General features: G+C 42.5%; 1 protein-coding gene across 3 annotated transcripts in view; it reads right to left on the bottom strand.

Moving 5' to 3' along the window:
• Positions 1-26,211, bottom strand: part of LOC308075420 (mitogen-activated protein kinase kinase kinase kinase 4) — a 109,071-nt gene extending 82,860 nt beyond the window's left edge. For all 3 annotated transcript variants that reach the window (XM_080415294.1, XM_080415295.1, XM_080415296.1), the window contains exons 1-2: positions 25,805-26,211; positions 16,447-16,512 (exon numbers count right to left, since the gene is read on the bottom strand). In XM_080415294.1, coding sequence (XP_080271420.1) covers positions 16,447-16,512; positions 25,805-25,867 — 129 coding nt within the window. In that variant the 5' untranslated portion in view covers positions 25,868-26,211. The remainder of the gene's footprint in view (positions 1-16,446; positions 16,513-25,804) is intronic.
• Between the last annotated feature and the right edge of the window lie 514 nt (positions 26,212-26,725).

Below are 26,725 nucleotides of genomic sequence, written 5' to 3'. Positions count from 1 at the left end.
TTCTTTAAGTTCCCCTTCCCCTTCATCTGTATGAAAATTACATCCTGCTCATAATTCTACATTCATGCAAACTCTGACTGCGGAGGGAGTCTGGGAGATAGGTGGGGTTATTGCGCTGAGTCTAATGATCATGACAATGTCCTGATGTGAAAGAACATATTTAAAAGAAAAAAATAAAGGTTGTTATTAGGGGTGTGCCGATAATTTCACGAAACGATACGATACGATATTGGGCTCACAACTTCGATACGATTTCGATACGCACTTTTTTATTATTAAAATATATGGGGGAGAAAAAAAGCAAATGCAAACAAATAATTCAGTTTTTTCATTATTCAGACATGCAAACTTGTAGCTTTTCAGCTACAATAGCCGTTTTGAATCCAAATAGGGCAATAGTGTGACACCTGACCCGAAAAAAAAACAACATGTTGTCACCCTTTTCACTTCGGGGCTGTTTGCATGCCTGATTATTATTATTGTAAAAAAAAAAAAAAAAAAAAAAAAAATCAAAACGAATTTTTTTTACCCCCAAAACGATACATATCGTCACGAAAACGTATCGCGATATATCGCGGGACGATATATCGGCACACCCCTAGTTGTTATGCATATGGCCAATCAAAATATGTATTTTGATGTGGTGTCATAATTAATGACGTTGCCATTTGTACACTCTCTGAGTTATGAGGGTCTGTGAAATAAAAAAGTTTGACAACCACTGGACCAGAATACTCGGGAACGATGCAAGTTGGGAATGCCTGCCCCACCCTGGTATGCAATGTCCGCTGTACTTATTGTCAGATTACTCACTGTACCCGTTGTTAGAGTAACCCGGGGCGGGTAGATATTACAATCAAAGTGGGACCCCCTGGAACCCCTGGAGGTCCGCAGACCCCATTTTTAGAACCACTGCTATACCACCACACAAGGGACAGGGAAGGACATGATGCCGTGGGTGGGTAGTTCAAAGGGAGTTTAATTAAAAATAATATAAACAGAATTGGCCAACTAATCGACCAAAATACTTTAGGATTTTAATAACAATAAAAATTATTATTTTAAATATTAATTTCCCACCAATATTTTTTGTGTGACAGTTTTACGGTTGCAAATGTCACCAAATTGGTGGCAGTCTGGAGCACTGACACACACACACACACACACACACACACACACACACACACACACACACACACACACACACACACACACACACACACACACACACACACACACACACACACACACACACACACACACACACACACACACACACACACACACACGAGTAGAATTAATTGGCAAAGTCCTCTACACTTACTGACAGTACCATGAATCACATGTGCACGCACGCACAAAATCACTCTGAGACACAAATTTACACCCCCTCCATCCTAAAGTGCACGCACAAACACACACGCACTCTACTGTCTGCAGGGAAAGGGAACACTACAAATATTGTGTCAGTGAAAAGGTTAGCATCACATATTCGTGTGCTATGCTAATGACTTCCATCAAGAGGAGCATTTATAATGAAGACAGCAAGAAGACAACTGTCCCCTGTCTGTCTGACTGTCCTCTTCTATCTGTCTCACTCGCTCCGTGTGCCGTCCCCTGTCTGTCTGTCCTCTATCTGTCTCACTCTCTCACACTCGTCGTTGTCGGGCAGAAACCTACCAGGTATCTCCAATATTTCAACTTTTATTTTTTCGCAAATGAATGCCCTACTTCATCATACAAGAGCGCTGAGTTCTGAGCTGGGATTCAAATTTAAAAACTGCAAAAGTAGCAGGTCTGCAAGCTCAAAATGAGCTTGCAGACCTGCTACTTGAGATACTTTTGAGTGACGCTGTAGTATGATCAACTAGGGCAGGGGTCTTCAACAGGGGGTCCGGGACCCCTAGGGGGTCCTCAGAGTTACTACAGGGGGTCCGCCAAATCTTTGTGTGATGTGATTTTTTTTTTACATTAACCACTTGAACCCTAGCATCCCTTTTCTGAGGAGAACTTTAGCCAAAAAATAGCAGATCTACAAGCTTGTAGATCGGCTATTTTTTGGCAAAGAGGTGTTTGGTGTAGAGAGGAAAGAGAGCCGAGAGCAAAGTAAACAAAAAAATCACACCCAGTGTGAAGTGGGCGGTGTGGTCACAGTGGTCATCACAGTGATGGAAGAAGTGATGGAAGAAACCATAACTTAAAAAAAACAAATGTATGGTTTTTTTTAAGTTATGGTCCTATTTATAGGGCTATGCACATGTGTCATGTTTCCCTAGCCAATCACAGTCCTGAATAGACTGTGATTGGCCAATCACGGTGCAGGCTATGCACCCTGTTAGGGGGGTACATTTGTGGCCAATCACAGCGCAGGATTTGGTGTGCAAATATCCAAACCTCACATATAGGGGCGGTTTCACCGCCCAAAAAGTTACATCTGAGACACAATTTTTATTCAATATAGAGGGGGTCCCTGCTTCATCTCTCTCTCAGCTAGGGGGTCCTTGGCCTGAAAACGTTGAAGACCCCTGAACTAGGGCGTTAATTTACGGGAAAAAACACAAAATGTTAGAATGTGGAGATAAGAGGTTTCTGCCCGACAGTAATGATATGTGGCCCCTCCTCTATCTGTAGCTGTTGTTGTGGTCTCATACAAACTAGCCTCCATCTCCAGGCTTTTATTGTTTCGTTTTGCTAAAAAAATTAAAGCCTGGACCAGCGCGTCAGTGTACCCGGTATAGTTAGTGTTTCATTTTCCCCAACCAACCAGAGTGCAGTGGGCGTCGCTCGTAATGTTGTGTTGACGGGGGGGGGGCGGGGGTTGACGGACAGATCAGGTGAACCAATGGGATCAGGCGCATTCTCTCCGCGCTGATTTTAAACCCCGCCCCTCTATACACGAAGGCAGGAAGGCTAGTGCAGCCTACATACAAACAGACTGGCTCATTGGTTTGGACTGCAGGGTGACTCGGAGAATCTGACCATGACTACCTCCAACCCCCCCCCCCCCCCCCCCCAGAGGTCAAGGTACCCTTGAGCAAGGCACTACAGTGCAAAAACACTCACTCAAGGCCGGGCTGTGTTGCAACTCCCTGCTGTGGCTGTGTGTACAGTGTTGCCAGATTATGTGAGAGAAACAAGCAACCAGGTCTAGGAAAACCAGCCCAAAAGAAGCGACCATGGGCCACATGAGCACTTTAACATATACATCAGCTATTTTCAAATAAAATCTTGCGAGGACATTATAATAAGCAGATCTGGCAACCCTGTGTGTGTGTAACTGGAGGGAGAGACAGAGAGAGGCCAGCCACTTCTAAGGATTTTCTGACCAGGGGATTTCCTCCAGTGCAATACACACACACACACACACACACACACACACACACACACACACACACACACACACACACACACACACACACACACACACACACACACACACACACACACACACACACACACACACACACACACACACACACACACACACACACACACACACACACACACACACAAGGACGGGACAACACACACAACACACACATACACAAAAAGCACACATACCATATGCAGAGATATATGGGAACACACACACACACACACACACACACACACGTGTACTCATTTTTGGGCTTTTTCGGCCTTTTTTGAGAAGAAAGTAGGCTGACAGGAAATGGGGAGAGAGATGGGGGGGGGGGTGACACGCAGCAAAGGTCGTCGGGATCTGGAATCGAACCCGCGACACGCAGTCAGACTGGATTACCAGCCTATGTGGTATGCGCCTGGACCGCTAGGCCAGCAGGCACCCCCTGTGCCGTAGCTTGTAGATCTGCTATTTTCGGTGTGCGACACTGGTGCACAACTAAGTGTAAATCAGGAATAACTAACCCCTAAACATGACCTCTAAATGACTAAAGGTCATCATTAACCCATTAAGGCCTGAGTCCGATTCTTAAAATGTTTTCTAAATCCCAACAGTTTTTTTTTACGATTTTTCAAAAATAGCAGATCTACAAGCTCATAGCGCTGAGCTTGTAGATCTGCTATTTTTGAATAGCCAAAGACATCTTAAGTGACACAGATGCGTTCCAGGTCTTAATGGGTTAAACACCAGGAGCGATGCAAATGAACTATTAATTAGGCGATGCCTCTCATCAGTGGTGGAAAGTAACTAAGTACATTTACTTAAGTACTGTACTTAAGTACAATTCTGAGGTATTTGTACTTTACTTGAGTATTTCCAATTTTCAGTACTTTTACTTCTACTCCACTACATCTCAGAGGCAAATATTGTACTTTTTACTCTACTACAATTATTTGAAAACTTTAGTTACTAGTTACTTTGCAGATATAAACTATGATATAATGAAACATACATTAACCACTTTAACCCTATTTTATACCTAGGCTATTTGAAAATAGCAGATCTACAAGCTCACAACGCGTCGCGATGCGACGCGTTGTGAGCTTGTAGATCGGCTATTTTCAAATATTTAGTACTTTTACTTTTGGTACTCGAAGTACATTTTGATGCCAATACTTTTGTACTTTTACTCAAGTAAATTTTGAATTCTAGACTTTTACTTGTAACAGAGTATTTTTATATTGCAGTATTGGTACTTTTACTTAAGTAAAGAATTTGAGTACTTTTTCCACCACTGCCTCTCATTCATTCATACAGGTTGGTGATTGTATTTATTTGCACTGACAAATCGACCTCGCTTCGAAAAATGAATATGCCTCTTTATCGCCTCGCTATATTTGCGTTCTATGTGGATGTATTGCACTCATAACAATTAATAGCACAAAATACATTCTCCCTGGGTGTACAGACCTTAACTCTTTTAACCATAAAAACAAAACTAAAATGATTGTGAGGAGCGGGAAAATGGTGCTCAAAATGTCCATTTCTCAAATTCTACTATATACTACTGTATACAGTGATGAAGGTAGAGAGGTCATCAGGTCGAGCCACAGCTCCAAACCATAGGAGACGTCAGCCCCCCGCCCCCCAACTTCCTTCCTTTCTCCCTTTCACCTCTACCATCCTCTTCCTTCACCTTCTCTCTCGGTTTCCTCTCTCTCCCTCCCTCTCTCCCCAGTGGTGTAAAGTAACTAAGTACATTTACTCAAGTACTGTACTTCTACTCCACTACATCTCAGAGGCAAATATTGTACTTTTACTCCACTACAATTATTTGAAAACTTCAGTTACCAGTTACTTTGTAGATTTTTATTATTATTACAAAACCTACATAAACCACTTCAGCCCTGTATACATAAAATCATTTGAAAATCATCTGCTAAATGAGTACTTTCTACTTTCGGCACATTTTGATTCCAATACTTGTAACAGAGTATTTCTACATTGCAGTATTGACTATTTAGTACTTTTTCCACCACTGCCTCTCTCTCTTTCTCCCCCCCCCCTCCCCCCTCCCTCTCTGGTCCTCCAGCCAACACAAACATTGTCGTCGCTGTCGGGCCAGGAAACCTTGTATCTCCATGTAAAAGTTGGCCGGATGGTCAAGGCTCCAAGAACGTAGATGTTTGGGGTATTTTATTTACCTCCAAAACTAAGGCTTCGTCCACACAAAGCCTAATAAACAGCCCCATGCATGGAGTGTTACAGTCAAGGTCTGAGGCAAAAAAATATATATACCGGCCAAAAATACACTAAACCAAAAGTAACAAATAAACACTTGATCACTAAACTAAGAAAAACCAAACAAACCGAAAGAACTAAAGATAACTGTAACAGGCAATGCCTTTTGACTCAAGGCCCTGGCAGCTCTCCCCTGGTGTCGTCTCCTTCACAGCTTGAAGTAAACTGAGCATTTCACTCTGAGCATTCCCCACTTAACATTTACAGTTGTAAGTCGTCTATTTAAAAAAAAAAATGCTTTTCAAATAATAATAATAAAAACGGTTTTGGACATGAAAGGTTTCCACCCGACAGACGATAATATCAACTCCTGAACAGCACAGATGATGTGTCAGTCATCTAACTCTCTCTCCTGATTTATGCGCCACACATTTAAGAGTGTGTGTGTGTGCGCGCAGCGCGTGTGCGTGTGTGTGTTTTTCGTGTGCGTGCGTGGCAGCCACAGCTGGATGGTTAGAGAGCCTGTGTGGGAACCCAATGGTTCCAGGTTCGATTCCAGGCCTCAGAAAATGTGTGGAAGTTGCTCAAGCTGAGCAAGACACTTCTAACCCCTAACTGCTCCCTGAGCACTATACAACCAACCTCTGCTCACTGCTCCTAGGATGGAACAATGCAAAGGACACGTTTCACATAATGTGCACATACTGTAAGGTATACAGTGACAAAAAAAACTAAACACCCCAAGGAGTGGGGGCCAAATTATTGTGTGTATGTACGTGTGTGTGTGTTTGTGCGTGCGTGCGTGCGTGTGTGTGTGCGCACGCGGGTGTGTTTGTTCGTTCTCCGATCAGCTTAAAGCCGCCACCAATTACATTTCATGACGGGGTAAAAAGGGCTGTTTGCCGTTATAGAAGCAGACATGTTTGATACCTCAGAGTGAGTCTAAATGACAATGAATAACATCTGGCTCTCAGAGAGAGAGAGAGAGCGAGAGAGAGAGAGAGAAAGAGGGGGAGGGGCGAGAGAGAGAGAGATGGGGGGACAGAGAGAGAGAGCGGGGAGATAGAGAGAGAGAGGGGGGAGGGGCGAGAGAGAGAGAGAGAGATATGGGAGAGAGAGAGGGGACAGAGAGAGGGGGGACAGAGAGAGAGAGAGAGAGAGAGATGGGACAGAGAGAGGGGGGACAGAGAGAGAGAGAGAGAGAGAGAGAGAGAGAGAGAGAGAGAGAGAGAGAGACTTGTCTATTGCTGAAACAAGTGGTGGCATAAGTACTCAGATGTATGTGCCACAATGTAGAAATACTGAAAATAACCAGTAAAATGTCACTTTAGTAGAAGCACCAAGTACCAAACATTTTAATGGTTTCCCAAATGTGTCAACATCTCTGGAACACCGCTGATCTACAAGCTCACACAGATCGGCTATTTTTCGAATCGACAAAATACATCATAATCGGTTGACAAACATGTTTTGTCATTAATTGTTATTCATCTTTTCCAATAATTATAGTGGAGTAAAAAAAGTCGAATATTTGCCTTCTGAGACGTAGTGGAGTACAAGTACTGAAAAAGAATAAAAACTCAAGTAAAGTAAAAGTACCTAACAATTTTACTCAAGTGCAGTACTTGAGTACATGTACTTAGTTACTTTCCGTTTTTGACCGAAGAGTGAGTTAAAGAGTGACGCACGCTCGCGGTGTTCTGTTGCATGCAGCTGATTGCTGCTCTGAGCAGGATATGTGTGTGTGTGTGTGTGTGTGTGTGTGTGTGTGTGTGTGTGTGTGTGTGTGTGTGTGTGTGTGTGTGTGTGTGTGTGTGTGTGTGTGTGTGTGTGTGTGTGTGTGTGTGTGTGTGCGTGTGTGTGTGTGCATGACGTCACAAAGCCATACTGAGATTCTTTTTGTTTGTTTTTTAGGAAGTCGCCCAGATTGCATTATGGTTCAACAACACAACTCTAAAACATGGCAGGTTTCTTGTGCGTTGGAAAGGATTTCAGGAGACAGCTCACAAGCTGGTGGCAAAACCATCAAGATTTTTACACAGTATTCTTTTTTTAATTAAATGCCTTGTAATCACATTTATAATGCATTATAATGTGCTTATTTGGCATTAAAGGAGTTCACCCAAAAAAATACTTATTTTCTATCCATTGCACACCCCATGAAGCCTTGAATCCATGGATTTATGTTTGTTTTTGTGGCATTCCTAAGCCAATAATTTGATTCCCGTCTCCTACCGGCTAGTCATCAAATAATTTTTTGGGTGAACTCCTCCTTTAAAACACTAATTTTAAATGTCTAAAACTCGAAATCTATCCATTTATGGGTCCATTTGGTTCCATTTGTACACTCTCAAGAGAGTTACATTAGCACTCAGGGTTTGACTGTGTGAAGAGTCACGCATGCTCTCATGCATTCTCTGTCTCAGAGAAGAAAAATAAACTGTTGAAACCTTGTATCTCCATATTTAAACTGTTTTATGTTTTTTTTTCATACTTGTATGCCCTACTTCATCATACATTAGTGTCACAACACAGCAGGGAAAAGCAGAGCTCACAACAACGTGTTGCAACGACGAGTGTGAAGATCGGTTACTTTCACTATTTTAAAATGTTTTGGGTTTTTTTATAATATAAAAAAAGTAAAGGTTTTGGACATACAGAAGGGGCTTCCTCCTACTTCCCTTTTTATTTTTGCAATTTTTGCTTCAAGTTTTTTATTTAAAAACAATTAACAATGAAAGCCTGTCAACACTGAAAACTAAGGGTTTCTGGGACAAAGAGGATTCGTTGCATCACTTGTCAGAGTTGCAGTGGTAAAATAGACACATACACACACACACACTCACACAGGGCGTTTCCCAGTTTAGAAAGAGGAACTTCCCTTCCCTGCAAACCGCTGCTAGGTCATGAGGTGCACGTGTGTGTGTGTGTGTGTGTGTGTGTGTGTGTGTGTGTGTGTGTGTGTGTGTGTGTGTGTGTGTGTGTGTGTGTGTGTGTGTGTGTGTGTGTGTGTGTGTGTGTGTGTGTGTGTGTGCGCGCGTGAGATGACTGCATGATGAATACCAGTTGCATGTTGCTGATCTTGCATGAAGACAGTCTCCATGGGACAACACGAAACGGACCAATCAACTCCATTCACTAATCAATTCATTCAAATGAAAAGACAGCACAGATTATTGGAGTGTGAATAGCCGATCCACAAGCTCACAACGAGTCGCATCCTAGATCTGCTATTTTCAACAAACAAAAAAACATTGGAATGCCTTTGAGAACAACACAAATCTTGTATGCCAAACAATATTTACATGTGCCCAGTGGTGGAAAAAGTACTCACATTTTTTACTTAAGTAAAAGTATCAAAGCTGCAATGTAGAAATACTCTGTTACAAGTAAAAGTCCGGAATTCTAAATTTACTCGAGTAAAAGTACAAAAGTTATTGGTATCAAAATGTACTTAAAGTACCAAAAGTAGATAGTACTCATTATGCAGAATGTCCCATTTCACAAGTTTTCAAACGTATGAAATGTATGCAAATCTTTAATTTGATATAGCAGATCTATAGCAGATCTACAAGCTACGCATTGTGAGCTTGTAGATCTGCTATTTTCAAATGGCCGAAATGTATAGGGCTGAGGTGGGTAATGTATGTTTTCTAATAATAATCAAAATCTACAAAGTAACTAAAGCTTTCAAATAATTGTAGTGGACTAAACGTACAATATTTGCCTCTGAGATGTAGTGGAGTAGAAGAAAGAGTGGAAATACTCCAGTAAAGTAAAAATACCTCAAAACTGTACTTAAGTACAGTACTTGAGTAAATGTACTTAGTTACACCACTGCATGTGCCATTCAAAATGTATGGCACATAATATTTTCATTCGGCGCGTCCATCTTGACATGCCAAAGTGTGAGAAGCACGGGGAGTGCTTCCATGCTAGCAGGGAGGCTAGTCAGGGGGTGTGTGTGTGTGTAGCTTTGTCCTGGGGCCACGGTCCATCTGTAGGCACCCACGCCATCCCCATGTGACTGTTACTGCTCACAATACCTCCTTTAACACCATTAAATGGGAGTGTGTGCGTGTGCGCGCGCGTGTGTGTGTGTCTAAGTTTTGTGCGTACTGAATAAATTGGACACAAATAACTTCTGGTCTGGTCTGCTTGTTTCTGTGCGTGTGTGTGTGTTTCTGTGCGTGCGTGTTTGTGTAACAGTTGACTCATGAAAAGAGGAGAGGAGGGGGGACATTTAGAGAGAAGAGGAAAGGAGAGAAAAGGAGGAGAAGAGGAGAGATTTAGAAAGAAGAGGAGAGAATAGGGTTATTGTGTCTATCTAATACAGGAATCTCTCTCACTCACTCTCGCTCTCCCGTCTCTCCTCCATGTCTCTCACTCTCAGCATGACAGACAACTGTATTCACTAGTTGTTTTTAATGTTAAATATAACTATATAAATAACATTATGCATCGTCTCTGTCAGGTGAAAACCTTGCATGTCCAAAACCGTTCCTTTTTTTAACTATTTTAAAAACATAAAATAAATTGTGATTATGAATTTTTTTTCACTAATTTTGTGCAACACTCTGTATGAAGTAGGCCACTCATTTACAAAAAAACGTGAAATATGGAGATAGGAGGTTTCTACCTGACAGTGATGACATACTGGTTTAGTAGCTTAATTTTTCTGTATAAATTCATACCAAAAACAGTAGGCTTGTCACAATTATTACACAATCGCTTGGTTGTAATTATTTGAAGAAAAAAAAAATCGCTATTATCTTTTGCATAATTGTCACAATCATGTCCACGTAGATAAATGTTCATACAATTTCAAACATTTACAAAAATTGTGGAAATAGCTTAAGTTGTCATAACCAGAGCTACCCACAGCTACCCTATTCTTGGGGGAGCATTCGCCCCCAAAATTAACCAATCTACACGCTCACACCGTTTGTGACGCGTTGTGAGCTTGTAGATCGGCTATTTTCGGCGAAGAGTTTAGGCCAGGGGGTCTTCAACGTTTTTCAGGCCAAGGAAGACCGCTTAGCTGAGAGAGAGAGATGAGGCAGGGACCCCCACTACATATTGTATAAAATGTTGTTGCAGATTCAAACTTTTTCAGTGATTTCATAGATAGACTTCTTTGACAGCACTGTCATCAGTGTTGTGTCAATTAATGTTTTTGTTATTGTGTATTTTCAGATATTTAACCACTTAAACCCTCAACACTTACTAAACTTGACCTTTGGCTCTGTACTTGGTCTGCTCATTTTACCTCCACCATCTCTTCACGGAAAACGGCAGATCTACAAGCTTGTAGATCTGCCATTTTCGGCAAATGTTCCCCTCAGAATAGGGATGCTAGGGTTCAAGTGGTTAATGTATGTTTAAGGTCCTTTTACACAAAACATTGGGGGCCCCCCTGTAGTAACTTGAGGACCCTCGGACCCCCTGTTGAAGACCCATGGATAAGGCGTAGAAGGGAACAAAAAAAAACAAGTACAGTTGCAACTCAGGTCCGCTTTACTAAAAATAGAGGGTTGATGTGGTTATAAAAGACACATCTAATCGAATACACTATAACACTGCTCTCTGTTTACCCCCCGACTTGAAAAAGCTACACCAAAACTGCACACGAGATCGCCTCAGAAAATGCCCCACACACACACACACACACACGCTTGTAGATCGGCTATTTTCACAAAAGAGTCAAACTAAAAGTAATGCCTCAACTCATTCAACTCATACAATTATACAAGTGTTTGTCAGGGTGGGGGTGCCAGTTCCAAACATCTAATCATTTTGGGGGGGGGGGCGGCCTGAAAAGTTGGAGAAGCACTGCTCTACACAGACCACAGGGAACGTTACAGACGGCAACAGACTGGATGTTACAATAGTCACAGGTTGAGAATCACTGGCTTATTGTCAGTGGCTGTGGATGTGAGTGTGTGCTAAATGCCCACTATGATGTAATGTGAACATGCTATATGTCGCAGTCATCTAAAAGGCAACACACACACACACACACATGCACGCTCAGCATCTCTGGGAGTCACAGGTCTATCAGCAGTACAATGAGAAAAGGCCAAAACAAAAGTGTTTTCTTAAGGAGGGCTGTGTGTGTGTGCGATAATGTTTCACAGGCCCAGTTCCTAGACTTCCGTGCATGGGGCTTGCATGCGCACGCACACACACACACACACACACACACACACACACACACACACACACACACACACACACACAGCTTCAGCACTCTCGAAAGTCGGTCCCAGAACAACAAACGGCACAGCTCCACAAGTCCTTGTGGGGTTCTGATAGCTAACTGCTGGCGCAACAGCCAGGATTCGAACCCCGGTCTCCCGTGTGGGACGGGGACACTAAAGCCAAACCAAATCAAAACCGTTAGCCTAAAAGGGGAAATCCCCCACCCTTGGGCGGGGGGAGATACTGTATAATAGGCTTTTGGTCTTCAGGGAGAGGCTCTGAGCCACTACTGCTACACTAGCATTTGCAGAGATTTCAGACACTGTTGCCAGATGTTGTGAGAGAAACAAGCAGAAAGGTCTACGACAAGAAGCTCAAAAGAAGGATCTAGGCCAGAGAAGACCGACATTAGTCAGTGGGAGTTGGTGTTCTGTTCCACACACAGTCATAGATGCTCTGACAGAGATACTGGGGTCAGATATAAAGTCCTCCGAGACAGCCATCGCCTCCGAGTTAGACCCTACCCACTTCAAGGTAACATCAGCCCAACAGCACAGATCGTTTAAGTCCGGCCAGTCTGACCACACACCGAAGCCGGGAGAGCGACTGTCTAGTGCGTGTACACACACACACACACACACACACACACACACACACACACACACACACACACACACACACACACACACACACACACACACACACACACACACACACACACACACACACACACACACACACACACACACACACACACACACACACACACACACACACACACAAATGGGACCCCCCCAGGGATACGGAAATGAGGTCACCCCAGGAACAGCTGGAGAAGAAGTCGGTGTCATAAATGTCACAGAGTGGACTCAACAAGTTTACAGCCCTGTGTGGACCACGTGTGGTTGAACCTGACAAATAAAGGGATTTTTTTAAAGGGATACTTCACCCCCAAAATAACTTTTTTTCCTATCGATTACACATCTCATGGAGATTTTTTGTTTTTGTCGCATTCCTAAGCCAATAATTTGATGACCAGCGGCGGTTCCGGTAGGAGACTCAAAAGTGTCAACTTTGAGTCTCCCACCAGACGCATTAGCATCTTTCCCCCAGTCATCATCAAATTATTGGTTTAGGAATGTGACAAACACAAAAAAAACTCCATGAATTCAAGGCTTCATGGGCTGTGTAATCGATAGAAAATAAGTAATTTTTTGGGTGAACTACTCCTTTAACCCATTCAAGCCGGGAACGCATCTGTGTCATTTCAAGATTGCTTTGGCTATTCAAAAATAGCATATATGCAAGCTCATAGCGCGGCACTCGGTGCCGCGCTATGAGCTTGCATATCTGCTATTTTTGAATGAGCTTGTGGATCTGCAATTTTTTTGGAAAAATCATGAAAATCTGTGCAAATCTTTGAATTTTAACGTATAAACATTTTTTACTAAAATCTTTGCTTCTGGGGGTCCCCTAGAACTAAATATTTTGAGATGGGGGAGGGGGGGGGTCCACGGCCAAATGCATATTATTTTGGGTGGTCCTTGACATGAAGAAGTTTGAGCACCACTGATATTATGGCAGCAGATGTGTTTCAGAACACTGTTACGGTGCGTTTTAACAGCGGGCGATTCAGGATAGTATTTTCCGGAAGTGCATTATATGTCTATGAGAGCCGGCAACTACTGGCGATAGGGCGAAGTGGGCGGGGGGGCGATGAAAGATGGATTTTCTTTATCTTTTGGACGATGTCGCCCGGCGATCGCCCGAGAGTCGCCCGCTGTTAAAACGTACTGTTAGGGTTTAGAGGACATTTGTGGAATCGGCCTCAGGGTCTTAGTGGGTTAATATCTGATCTCATGTACGTACTGTATGTATACCTGCTGCTATGTGGACCTACCGAAGTGCTACCACCTTTTTATGCCTAACCTTATGCACCTTATGTCTCATCTCATGTACTGTACATACTGTACCAGCCGGATGTGTAGATATATTAGATTTTTGCCTCTCCGCAACCAGTGGTGGAAAGTAACTAAGTAAATTTACTGCTGTGACTTAAGTACAATTTTGAGGTATGCGTACTTTACTTGAGTATTTCCAATACTCCACTACATCTCCGATCCAAATATTGCACTTTTACTCCACTATTTATTTGAAAACTTTAGTTACTAGTTCTTACACAGATTGTAGATTTGTATTATTATTACAAAACATACATTAACCACTTCAGCCCTATATACATTTTGGCCATTTGAAAATAGCCGATCTATCTGTGTGGAGTTTGCATGTTCTCCCCGTGTCTCCTAGGGTAGTTAATACCCTCACAAAAACATGTATTAATCCTGGTCTCTATACTGCCTCCCCCATGTCAGCCGGGGCGTGCCTGATGGCGGGGAAGGGAACTGGTTGGAATAACGTGTTCCTTCCACGCGCTACGTCCTACCGGGGAAACTCCCCCCTGTCAGGTGACAAGAAGGTCAGTTGGCTCTCATGCATTGAGAGCCAACTCAATGCATGCCCTGGCCTCCCTAGGCTGGTGGGGGGAGTGTAGTGCCCAGGATCACTTAGCAAATTGGCACCGGGTGAAAAAAAGGGTTACAAAATCGGGGTATAAAATTTTGAAAAATAGAAAAAGCTCACAATGCGTCGCATGGCGACGCATTGTGAGCTTGTAAATCGGCTATTTTCAAATGGCCGAATAAATTATTATAAAAATAACAATCAAAATCTACAAAGTAATTAGTAACAAACGTTTTCAAATAATTGTAGTGGAGTAGAAGTAAAAGTACTGAAAATTGGAAATACTCCAGTAAAGTAAGAATACCTCAAAACTGTACTTAACTCTTAAACTGCCAGGGTTTTTCAAAAACAGTACTCAAAAACTGCCAGCAGTTAAATGGTAAAACATAGGAAAATGTTATTTCTCCGTTTATTTTTTAACATTGAGGTGAATGGAGCAGCAACTTTTTGGGAAATGTTATCTCCTGCTTCTGGAAGAACGGAAAAACAGAAAAACCCCCAAAAAATATTTTGTTTTTGATTATTTTATTTTTTTAAACGTTTATAAACGTTTTTGGCAGGCAATAGCTTAATTCTCAAAAACGTTTTTGGCAGGCAGAGAGTTAAGTACAGTACTTGAGTAATTGTACTTTACACCACTGTGTGTCAGTACAGTATATAGCAGCAGGCTGACTCTACAGTCCTACACTGCCTCTACTGTCCCTTGAGTTTTGCAACATTTCCTCTTTCCAGTAAATCAAACATCGCTAGAGGAACACACCCATCTTTAGTGAATCACACACACACACACACACACACACACACACACACACACACACACACACACACACACACACACACACACACACACACACACACACACACACACACACACACACACACACACACACACACACACACACACACACACACACACACACACACACACACACTTGTGAGGACATCAACATTTTAGGGCTAAAATTGAATGAATGCCACATTTAACATTTGTTTAAAGCCGATCTGTAAGCTCACAACACGTAGCAGCGCGACACATTGCAGGCTTGTAGATCAGCTATTTTCGGTGCACAACTGTACCTAATCCTCCCAACCTGAATCCCAGCCTAACTCCCCAAATCTGTTATAACCATAAAACACCCAGGAAAATGGTCCTCACCATGTCTACTTCTCAAATGCTACTAGACTCGGCCCTCACAAGTACAGTAATACATGCACGCACACACACACACACACACGTTTGTATTACCATACTTGTGAGGACATAAACATTTTATGAATAATTTCATTAATTATTTTGAATGCAAATTTTAACCGCGAGCCTAAAGCCAATTTTTTTTTTTTAAATCTACAAGCCCACAACGCGTTGCGCTAAGACGCGTTGTGGGCTTGTAGATCAGAAATTTTTCGGCACATGACACCAGCGCACAACTAAGTGTAAATCAGGCATAATCCCTAAACCTAATTTCTAAATGCCTAAGAAATTAGCCCCAACCTGAATATTTTTTTAACCATGAAACAACCCCCCCCCCCCCCACACACACACCCACACACACACACAGGTGCCTCTCACCCAGGCCCTAACTCTAACCCCAACTCTTAAAATAGGCCCCATTTTCAAGGTGAGAACCACAGCAGATGTAGTCTCCTCATCCACACCACTGCCCCCCCCCCCCTACTGGCTTCTACTGTCATGGTCCTCTTAAGTATAGTCACACACACTCACAGCAGGAGCGTGTGAAAGCGGTTTGCACCCAGGGCACAGTGCGACCAGGATACACACACGAATAAACACCCCTTATAGACCGCAAACCACACACACACACACACACAAGATAACTGTGATAGGGAAGTGAGCTCCACCCAGGCCTTTTAAAAGATGCTGCTCTGTGTGTGTGTGTGTGTGTGTGTGTGTGTGTGTGTGTGTGTGTGTGTGTGTGTGTGTGTGTGTGTGTGTGTGTGTGTGTGTGTGTGTGTGTGTGCGCGTGTGCGTGCGTGCGAGTGTGAGTGTGCGTGAGAGAGAGCGAGGGGGTGGAACAGAAGTCAGTGACAGAGCGAATCTGACAGAATAAAAAGACAGTCAATTCTGAGAGACAGGCTGTTTCGTGGGGAGTTGAACTACCAACCTTGTAGACCTGCCCATAGGTCCCGTTGCCCACCACCTCCACCAGCTCAAAGATGCCCGCTGGGTCCTAAAACAGAAGAAGACAGTATGCTTGGTCAAAACGCAACTATTCACCTACAATACAGATAAATGAATGAGTAGTGCATAGGATGGATGGATATAATACTTTAAACCAGTGGTTCTCAAAATTCGTTTTTCTTCTTTCCAATTAATCCATTGAAAATGTGTGCAAATCTTTGAATATATATATATTCTTTTAAAGTGAACATTTGTAACTCAAATCTTTGCTTCATGGGGGTCCCTGGAACAAAACATATTGAGATGGGGGTCCGCGGCCAAATATCTAATATAACATATCTTAAAAAAAAATTCTAAATCCTAACAGTGTGTTGCTATATCAGTGGTGCTCCAACTTTTCCATGTCAAGGACCTCCCAAAATGATAATGTATTTGGGCCGTGGACCCCCATCTCAAAATAGGTTGTTCCAGGGACCCCCAGAAGCACAGATCGAAGTTGAAAATGTTTGCTTTATAATGTATTCCAAGATTTGCAAACATTTTCCAAACTTTTTCAACAAATTGCAGATCTACAAGCTCATATAAGAGCTTGTAGATCTGCTATTCTTGAACAGCCAAAGAAATCCAAAGTGACACAGGTTGCGTTCCCCGGATTGAATGGGTTAACCCATTAAGACCTGGGGCCGATTCTGCAAAATGTCTTCTAAAACAGTATTCTGAAAAAAACGTATGTTTCTATATCAGTGGTGCTCAAACTGTTTCATGTCAAGGACCACCAAAATGATATGTATTTGGCCGCGAACCCCAGTCTCAAAATGCTTTGTTCCAGGGACCCCCCCCCCCCCCCAGAAGCAAAGATTTGAGTTACAATGTTTGCTTTAAAACAATATATATTCAAAGATTTGCACACATTTTCATGATAAAAAAAAAATAGCAATCTACAAGTTCATAGCGCGGCACTCAGTGCCACGCTATGAACTTGTATATCTGCTATTTTTGAATAGCCAAAGCGTAAAATAAAGCTTTTTTAGCTCAAATCAAAAAAGTGACAGAGATGCGTTCCAGGTCTTAATGGGTTGAGTAAGCCTTGCTTGCTGAGCCATGTGGCCTTTAAAAGGGGCAGGAGCCTATCTCCTGTTTGGTACGACCCGGCCCGGGGAATCGAACCCCCTGACCTCCCAATCTCAGGACGGACCTGACTGTTGGCCACAACGGTCACTGAGCTGGTGGCAAACATTTTAAGGACGGACGTGACTCTTGATAGTACACATGGAACCGCTCTCTGAGTTACAGACGTGTATGGGTCCATTTGGTTCCATGTGTACACTCTCAGAGAGTTTCAGACCTAGTAAGGTTTCCATTTGAAACCCCCTCAAGGACCCCAGGGGGTCCCTGGACCTCACTTTGAGAATATACAGAAATGTGTTTTTTTTTACATTTTCATGTCAAGGACCCCCAAATTAATCTCTCAAGAACAGATTCTGCTCTCCGCTTGAATCTGTCGGGGGGGGGGGGGGGGTTCGTCATAACATGTACGCACTCGCCTACAAGTGGGCGTGCCTTCAGATCAGGAAGCAGGCCGCGCTTTATCCAATCAAATGTAGTGGGCGGGATTTACTGTCTGCGCTCTCGCTTCCCACTTAAAACAAGCCGAAACTCATTTAACAATAGCGTCCTCGGAGCAGACAAAACCACGGAAAGATATTCACATTTTAACTTGCTCCTTCATCATAGAAACAAGTGTGGCTTATAACCAAAACGATCCATGTTCTCTGGGAGAAGTGGTGTTAGTGTTCCGTGGAGAAATATTGTTAGTGGGAATGAAAACATAAGCGCACCACCGGAAGTGAAGCGCTGAGGGCAGACCAAAAACCCCGGTTTCCTTGCGCACGGGTGCTCCATTTTGCTCCCCCCAGAGCCAAGTGAAAGAGTAAAAAACAGCAGAGGGCGATGTTTTTCCTTTTTATTTGACGATGGGTTCCCAGATTGCCCCCAAATTGATACATATTTGACCACAGACCCTCATCTGAAAATATTTTGTGTCGGGGATCCCCTTATGAGAGGAATAGTGTTGTTAAAAATGTTCAGTCATTAATTATTATACATATATAAAAATATGTCACATCGTGAGCTTCTAGATCGGCTATTTTCGAACAGCCTAGATTGGGGGTTTAAGTGGTTATAACAGATTTTCATGCTAGATCATATTTAGCTGGGGAAACCCTGGAACCACCTCAAGGACCCCTGGGGAACCCGAGGACCCCACTTGGAGAACCACAGTAGAATTCATGTTAGGTGTAAAAAAAAGAAAAACTTTTTGCAAATAAAGTTCAATGTCAAAGGTCATGTCGTGTCCATGACATCATTCTGGGCCATCCTGAAGTAACAGTGATCTTGTGTAACATTAACCCATTAAGACCGGGAACGCATCAGTGTCATTTTTAATTTCTTCTTTGGCTTTTCAAAAATAGCAGATCTACAAGCTCATAGCGCTATGAGCTTGTAGATCTGCTATTTTCTTTTTAATCTTTTTTTTTTTTTTAAGCGAACATTTGAACTCAAATCTTTGCTTCTGGGGATTCTACAAACAGTTTTTGCTATAGTTGTTGCTATAATATCAGTGGTTCTCAAACTTTTTCATGACAAGGACCCCTAAAATGACATGTATATCAGTTACAAATGTTTGCTTTAACAAAAAAAATATATATATATATATATATATATATATATATATATTCAAAGATTTGAACAAATGTTAACAGATTTTTCAAAAAATAGCAGATCTACAAGCTCATAGCTTGCACTCGGTGCCGCGCTATGAGCTTGTATATCTGCTATTTTTTTTGAATAGCCAAAGAATTCTTAAAATGACAGAGATGCTTTCCCGGTCTTAACCCATTTACTGCCAATCACGTAGATCTACGCGAACCGCTTTAAAGCCGCCATGTGCCAATCGCGTAGATCTACGTGAAGTGAAAAAAAAATGTTTTTTTTTCCAATTTCACCCAAAGACCAAGGAGATATGATTAGTTGAAGATCTAGACTCCTATCCACTTCCTTGTTAAAGGTTTAATGACATTCACTTTTACACCACATTCAAAGTCTTTGTCCTGGTCCTTCAAAAGTGTACAAAAAGTTTTAAGTGAAAATTCCATTCCAGTGATCAATGGCAGGTGTTTTTCTCTCACATTTCTAAAGCCTTTTCAACTGCAATGAAAAAAGAAATCTTTGCCTGCGGGTGTCGCTGGTGAGGGATTTTGCCTGTCAATCATCGCCTCTGCTCCGCCCCCCCCAAAGGAAAGGATAGGGGAGGGGAGGGGCGAGGAGGAGAGTGGGCGGGATTATTTGACAGTGACCTCACTGTCGAAGGGCCAAGCTCAGATTACTTTTCAGCCTAATTATTCAGAAAACCCCAGACCACAGAAAATCCACTGAATGTTTTAAGTTCAGGTTTTTTGGGTGTAATTGAGGTCATAAAACCCCAAATAAAACATTGAAAATAAAAAAAGTGAAAATGAATGTCATGATACCTTTAACTTAAAACTTAAAAATGCTGTATTTCGGCTCCTGAGTACTTTTTTTTTTCCAATGAAAAACTCTGGCACTGGCTAAAGGAATCGAACCTTATTTGGAAACCAAAAGACACACTTTGTTCCTTATTCTTTGGGAATCAATCAATGACACACATCTTACAAGTTCCAAGTTCAACAGGCCATATGGATATCGTCGTCGTCGGGCAGAAACCTCTTATCTCCTTATTAACCCATTGAGACCTGAAGCCGATGTCTCCTAAATCTCAACAGTATTCTGGAAAACGTATGTTTCTATGTCAGTGGTAGTCTGGGAGGCATTGCGTCGGAGCTTGGACAGCAGGGGCGCGGCCACTGCGTTGTGATTCAAATCAACAGCCAATGAAGAAAAGGGGGCGAGATCCACATGCACTGGGTGTTGCATCTAAATAGGATCGACGGGAAGCAATTTCCCCTTGAGAAATTGCGGCCGCCATTGTTGTGTACTGCCTCTCGTCGGACTTTTTAGACGAGTTGCACAGCTCTCAGACCGGTAAGAGGCGTGTCCGCTCAGATTCTGAGCGTAAGTTACATCCCGCCCACAAATACCAGGGCTCTGGCCCAGAAGTTCCTCGCCGAGCTGGCGAAAACTTCTGGGAACTCAGATTAAGGTCAGTGGTGCTCAATCTTTTTCATGTCAAGGACCCCCAAAATTATATCTATTTGGCCGCGGACCCCCATCAAAATATGTTGTTCCAGGGACCCCCCAGAAGCAAACATTTGAGTTAAAAACTGTTCGCTTTAAAAAATATATATATTCAAAAGATTTGCACACATTTTCACGATAAAAAACAAGAAAGAAATGACTTGAAGTCATATTCTACCAGGTGCTGTGTGTGTGTGTGTGTGTGTGTGTGTGTGTGTGTGTGTGTGAGAGGCACAAGTACAGGTCATGTTGTACCTGCCCACAGGTCTTGCCCACTTGTCCGAAGAGTAAATCATCCATTATAAAAGGATAAGCAACATTTTGTTAACCGTTCAATGTAACGTGTATGTTTTACTTTCTACGTGCGAATTCTGGGGCTGTGCGAAGAAAAATGGCATACCTCAATGAGACCATTTATTTTATTTAGAAAGTGCTAGCCTAATCACTGTCATTCAAGCAAAAATGTATAGGACTATAGCCTACCTATTGTGGTACGAAACATAAATCCTTCTGCAGTGAATTACAATATTAGAATTGTGCTGAATGGAAGATTGAAGAAGAAAAAAAATTTGTTACTGACTTATAAAGATCCAAGCATCAAAATGTTGTTGGAACTTGTACCACAGATTGTTCTACATACACAGTAAATGATCTAATGGAGAAAATAAAATATTAAGCAAGAAAATGAAATGGACAATAATAAATAAATAAAATTAGCCTACAGATATACAGTTTTAGGAATACTCTAATACAGGGGTCTTCAACGTGTTCAGGCCAAGGACCCCCTAGCTGAGAGAGAGATGAAGTAGGGACCCCCTCTATATTGTATGAAATTGTGCTTGCAGATTAAACTTTTTTTGTTCCAACTTGGTCTGCTCTGGCAAAAATAGCCGATCTACAAGCTCAGTTGTGTTTGTGGATCTGCTATTTTTGGCTAAAGTTCTCCACAGAAATAGGATGCTAGTGGTTATTGTAAAACTCTGTACTCTGAGGACCCCCTAGGGGTCCCGGACCCCCTGTTGAAGACCCCTGGTCAAATAAGGGACTTGTCTTAGACAGGCATGTAGAGAAGGGCACTTCAGAGTTAAATTTACACTGAGCTTATTGAGAGTTGACAAGTGTCTATTGTGATGAGCGTGGCGAACGGCTGTTGTAAATCACAGATGATTAGTAGATGCTGCTCGTTCAAACTGGCCTACTTTTTATGACTAAATGACTTTATGACTCTCAGCCCCTCGATCTGTCCCTTAGAGGCAGAATGAACGGCACTGTGTTGTGTTAGCATGTAGCTAACGCATCAGCACAGACAGACAGTTGAATGCGACGTTGCCTTCAGAAGGAAAACAACAACAAACATATAGGCTAGAATTGCGGATGGGATGCATGCAGGCGTTGTGAGCTTGTATATAAGCTGTTTTCAACTGAGCTGGTGTGTGCGTGTGTGTGTGTGTGTGTGTGTGAGGAACTACGGAGAGGGGTAGACGAGCGGAGCTGTTCAGACGATCTGCAAGACCACAACGCGTCGCTGATGGAAGCGGTGTGGGCTTGTAGGTCAGCTCATTTGTGTTGCTTGTGCTAGACAGGGGAGGGGGCGTATGATCCCATAGCATGGGAGTACGGCCTGTCTCCCCATTGGCTTAAAGGACAGACACAAAGCCAGGACAGCCAATGACAAATAGGTGTCGCATAGGTGTCTAATACGGTGTCTAATACATGTCAAGTGTCCCAGCCTGTCTATAGACCCGGCGCTCTTCGAGCACCTGGTAAAAAAGGCAGATCTACAAGCTCGTAGCGCGGCACTGAGCTTGTATATCTGCTATTTTTGAAAAGCCCAAAGTGTAAATTAATGCTTTTTAGCTCAAATCAAAAAATGACACAGTTCCAGGTCTTAATGGGTTAATCTAACTTTTTATGTTTCTTCGTAAATGAACGACCTAACTGATCATACTACAGCCTCACTTTGATAATCCACTTTGAGCTTGTAGATCTGCTACTTTTGCCGTTTTTTGCATTTGAATCCTGAAAAGTAAGAGTTTTGGACATATGGGGTTTCCACCCGACAGAGACGATATACTATAATACAGGTTGTTATTAATTGAATTTATTTGCTTGCTTTTTTATTTAAATGTTATCAACTTTATCAACGCAAGTACGTTTTTCTAATTGATTTGAGAACTTTGAAATTTCGGGACAATATATCGGTCAAAACATTGGTAAATCGGTGGTCTAGGACAGTGGTTCTCAAACTTCTTCATGCCAAGGACCCCCATTTGAAAAGATAAGCCATGGACCCCCCATAAGAGAAGATTTTTACGGCTCTAGCAGTGATTCGCAATCATTGTAATTTAAGGACCCCCCCAGTTTGACATGCATTAGGCTACGGACCCCCATTTAATGGCATTTCTATCTCTGGGACCCCAATTCATATTGTAAAATCAATGTTAATTTGTACACTCTCAGAGTTACAGACCCATAAGGGTCCATTTGGTTCCTATAGTATAAATCATTTAGCTGGGGACCCCCTGGTATCCCCTCAAGTACCCCTGGGGGCCCCCGGACCCCACTTTGAGAACCCAATGGTCTAGGACTCTCCAAATTCGGTATCGGCATAGGACCCAAAAATCTGGCATCGGTCGGGCTTTAGTTGTTGACCACTTAACCCATTTTTGGCGGGAACCCCTATTTGTAACTATACCTTTTGGGGTTGTTGTTGTATCTATGTATATAGCAACATACATTTATTGTATTTTTTTGTTTTTTCAGAAAACTTACAGTAGGTCAGGATTTAGAAGGCGTTTTAGAATCGGCCTCAGGTCTAAATCGGTTAAACAAGTGCAGAGTGACCCGCTATGAGCTTGTAGATCTGCTATTTTCTGAAAAAACACGAAAATGTGTGCAAATCCTTGAATATATATATTTTTAAAGCGAACATTTGTAACTCAAATCTTTGCTTCTGGGGGGGGGGGGGTCCCTGGTACAAAACATTTTGAGACCAAATACATATCATTTTGGGGGTCCTTGACATGGAAAAACGTTTGAGAACCACTGATATTATAGCAACATACGGTTTTCCAAAAACTGTTAGAATTTAGGAGACATTTGTAGATGTGTTCCCTGATTGAATGGGTTAACACAAAAACTGTACGTACAACACACACACACACACACGTTTTATCTTTTTCCGGGATTCCCTTATTTTTCTTGGAAATAAGGGACGCCTGGTTGAGTGTCCCTTATTTGAATTCCAGGTAGTTGGCAGCCCTAATTGTGACCAGAAATGGTCATAAATGAATGATGCACATTGGGCCAAATAAAAACATGTAAACTTTGAACAAATAATAGCCATGGTTCACCGCGATGAGTACCCGTATCTCCCGTATTGTTCAATAAAAAGCATTTTAATCCCATCGCCGGCCATTTTCTCCAAATTGTCTCCGATACTTTCAACCATGCGACACTAATGGTTGGGAGGTGTATTGCACTCTGATACATTACAAAACAAAACAAAAAAGAAAATGGCCGGCGATAGGATTAAAATGCTTTTTATTGAACAATACGGGAGATACGGGTACTCATCGCGGTCCGCATCGCCTTGTAACATCCGTGGCTCGGTGGTAAGCACTTTATATTTGAAATCTGAACGTTTATGTTTATGTGAGAGATGGCAATGTGAAAAAATCGAACACAACTTTAGACCAGGGGGACTCGGCACCATGACTGTCATGGTATGACTGTCATGGTATGACAGTCATGTTTCAGGGCTAAACACATAATAATACTTGCAATATATATTAAAAAAAAAGAACAGCGTTATGTCCAACATCTTCACTAAAGGAACAAACACATTGTCGTGACTTGGTCTGACACCAGTGGTTGTCTAGCCGTTTCAGGTCAAGGACCCCCAAATTAATATGTATGGCCGCAGATTTTGGGACAAGGACCCCCATACAAGATGTGTGTCGTTCAAACGTTTCAAAAGTATATAAAAAAAGATTTCTTCATAGATTGCTTTGAAAATGGCAGATCTGCAAGCTCACAAGGCATCACGTGTGGGCATGTAGATCTGCTATTTTCAAATAGCCTCTATGTTACTATACAGGGTTAAAAGTGGTTTCGATGATATTCTTAACTCCAACTAACTTTTGCTGGGGACCCCCTGGGAACCCCCTCAATGACCCCGTGGGGGTCCCCGGAGCCTTACTTTGAGAACCAGTGGTCTACTCTACACACTGTCGCATCACAACACTTTTTCGTTGTGAGATACACAAAGCCTCACACAACACCACCGTCTGAACACAAATAAAAACATTCACACAACATCATTTTCTGAACTGATAATCAGATGATCGACAATATGTTGAATTTAAGCCTAAAAACGCGACAACTTCAAACTTTGTTTTCAAACTGTGTCTGTTGTCCTCCACACTGTTTACTCACCCCCCCCCCCTCTCTCTCTCTCTCTCTCTCTCTGTCTCTCTCTTAACTCCCAGAGTGTACACAACACATGTAACCAAACCGTTACTTATGGGTCCATTCGGTTACATGTGTACACTCTCAGTCACATACAAATGGATAACTTGACACTGATGGTTTCACTGTATAACTAACACCCCCCCTCTCTCTCTCTCTCTCTCTCTCTCTCTCTCTCTCTCTCTCTATCCCCCCCTCTCCCTGTATCATACGTCTCTCTCTCTCTATCAACATTTGAGAGAAATCATGTCCCCAAACAGGCTGCATTTTGCACACTCTCAAAGTTACAAATGGACAAACTGACACTTTAGATTTGATTCTCTCTCTCTCTCTCTCTCTCTCTCTCTCTCTCTCTCTCTCTATCATCTACTCTCTCTCTCTCGAAATCATCTACACTCTTTAGCACAAAGTTACAAATGGACAAATAAACTGACACTTTATAGATTTCATTGTATAACCTCCTCTCAGAGAGAGAGAGAGAGAGAGAGAGAGGGGGGGGGTGCATAAACAGACATGTAGTGTTTCTCTCAGAGCAGTGAGGTATGCTGTCCAGACTTTAATAAGACTATAATATAATGTAATAATACTCACTCTCAGAGCAGTGAGGTCTATATGCTGTCCAGACTTTAATAATAATATAATATAATAATACTCACTCTCAGAGCAGTGAGGTCTATGCTGTCCAGACTCCTGGTGGTGTTACTGTTCTCTCTCGACATGTCGCTGGATGAAGCTTCTCCTCCTCCGTAGTGAAACACTTTAGAGAGGTTTGTTTGTAGCGTGTTTGTGTTGCATGTAGCCGACGACTCTCTCCCTCTCTCTCTCCCTCTCTCTCTCCTCCTTAGCAGCTACACTGTAGCTAAACTAACGGTTCTCTTCTCTGCCACGGCGTAGCGTCCATGCCGAGTGTTTACCGCTGTCTGTCGGTCGGTCTCTGTCTGTCTGTCTGTCTGTCTGTCTGTCTGTCTCTCTCTGTCTGTCTGTCTGTCTGTCTGTCTGTCTGTCTGTCTGTCGGTCTCTCTCTGTCTGTCTGTCTCTCTGTCTGTCTGTCTGTCTCTCTCTGCCAGCAGAACCAGAGCGACTCAGTCACTCAGGAAACTAAACCCGGAAAAACCGAGGAGGAAACTTTTTTGCTTTGCTTTACCCTCCTCAGCTCGCTCGCTCTCTCTCTCTCTCTCTCTCTCTCCCCCCTCTCTCTCTCTCCCCCCTCTCTCTCTCTCCCCCCCCCTCTCTCTCTCTCTCTCTCTCTCTCTCTCTCTGAAAGTTACCCCCCCCCCCCAAAATAAATAAATAGAAAAATAAATTTGACTAGAACTAGTCACATTTTATTCAAAAGACTAAAACTAAACACATATTTGCTGTCACAATGGATGATCTAAGTAGGCCTAACCGTCTCTCTTTAGGATGCATCTCAGCTCTTCATTCTTTCTAAGAAGTAAAGCACTGTCTCTTTACTGGCACAGTGCATCACTGACTGTCATTCTCAATGGATTCTGACGAATTCACACACACCCACAGTCAGACAGTGGAGGAACAAAACAACTAATTAACAGTATTACAGTAAATGTGCTGAGTTA

The sequence above is a fragment of the Gymnoscopelus braueri genome (genome assembly GCF_963280865.1).
Source record: "Gymnoscopelus braueri genome assembly, chromosome: 20".
In the NCBI taxonomy this organism is placed as follows: Eukaryota; Metazoa; Chordata; class Actinopteri; order Myctophiformes; family Myctophidae; genus Gymnoscopelus; species Gymnoscopelus braueri.
This window is presented reverse-complemented; position numbering and strand designations above follow the sequence as displayed.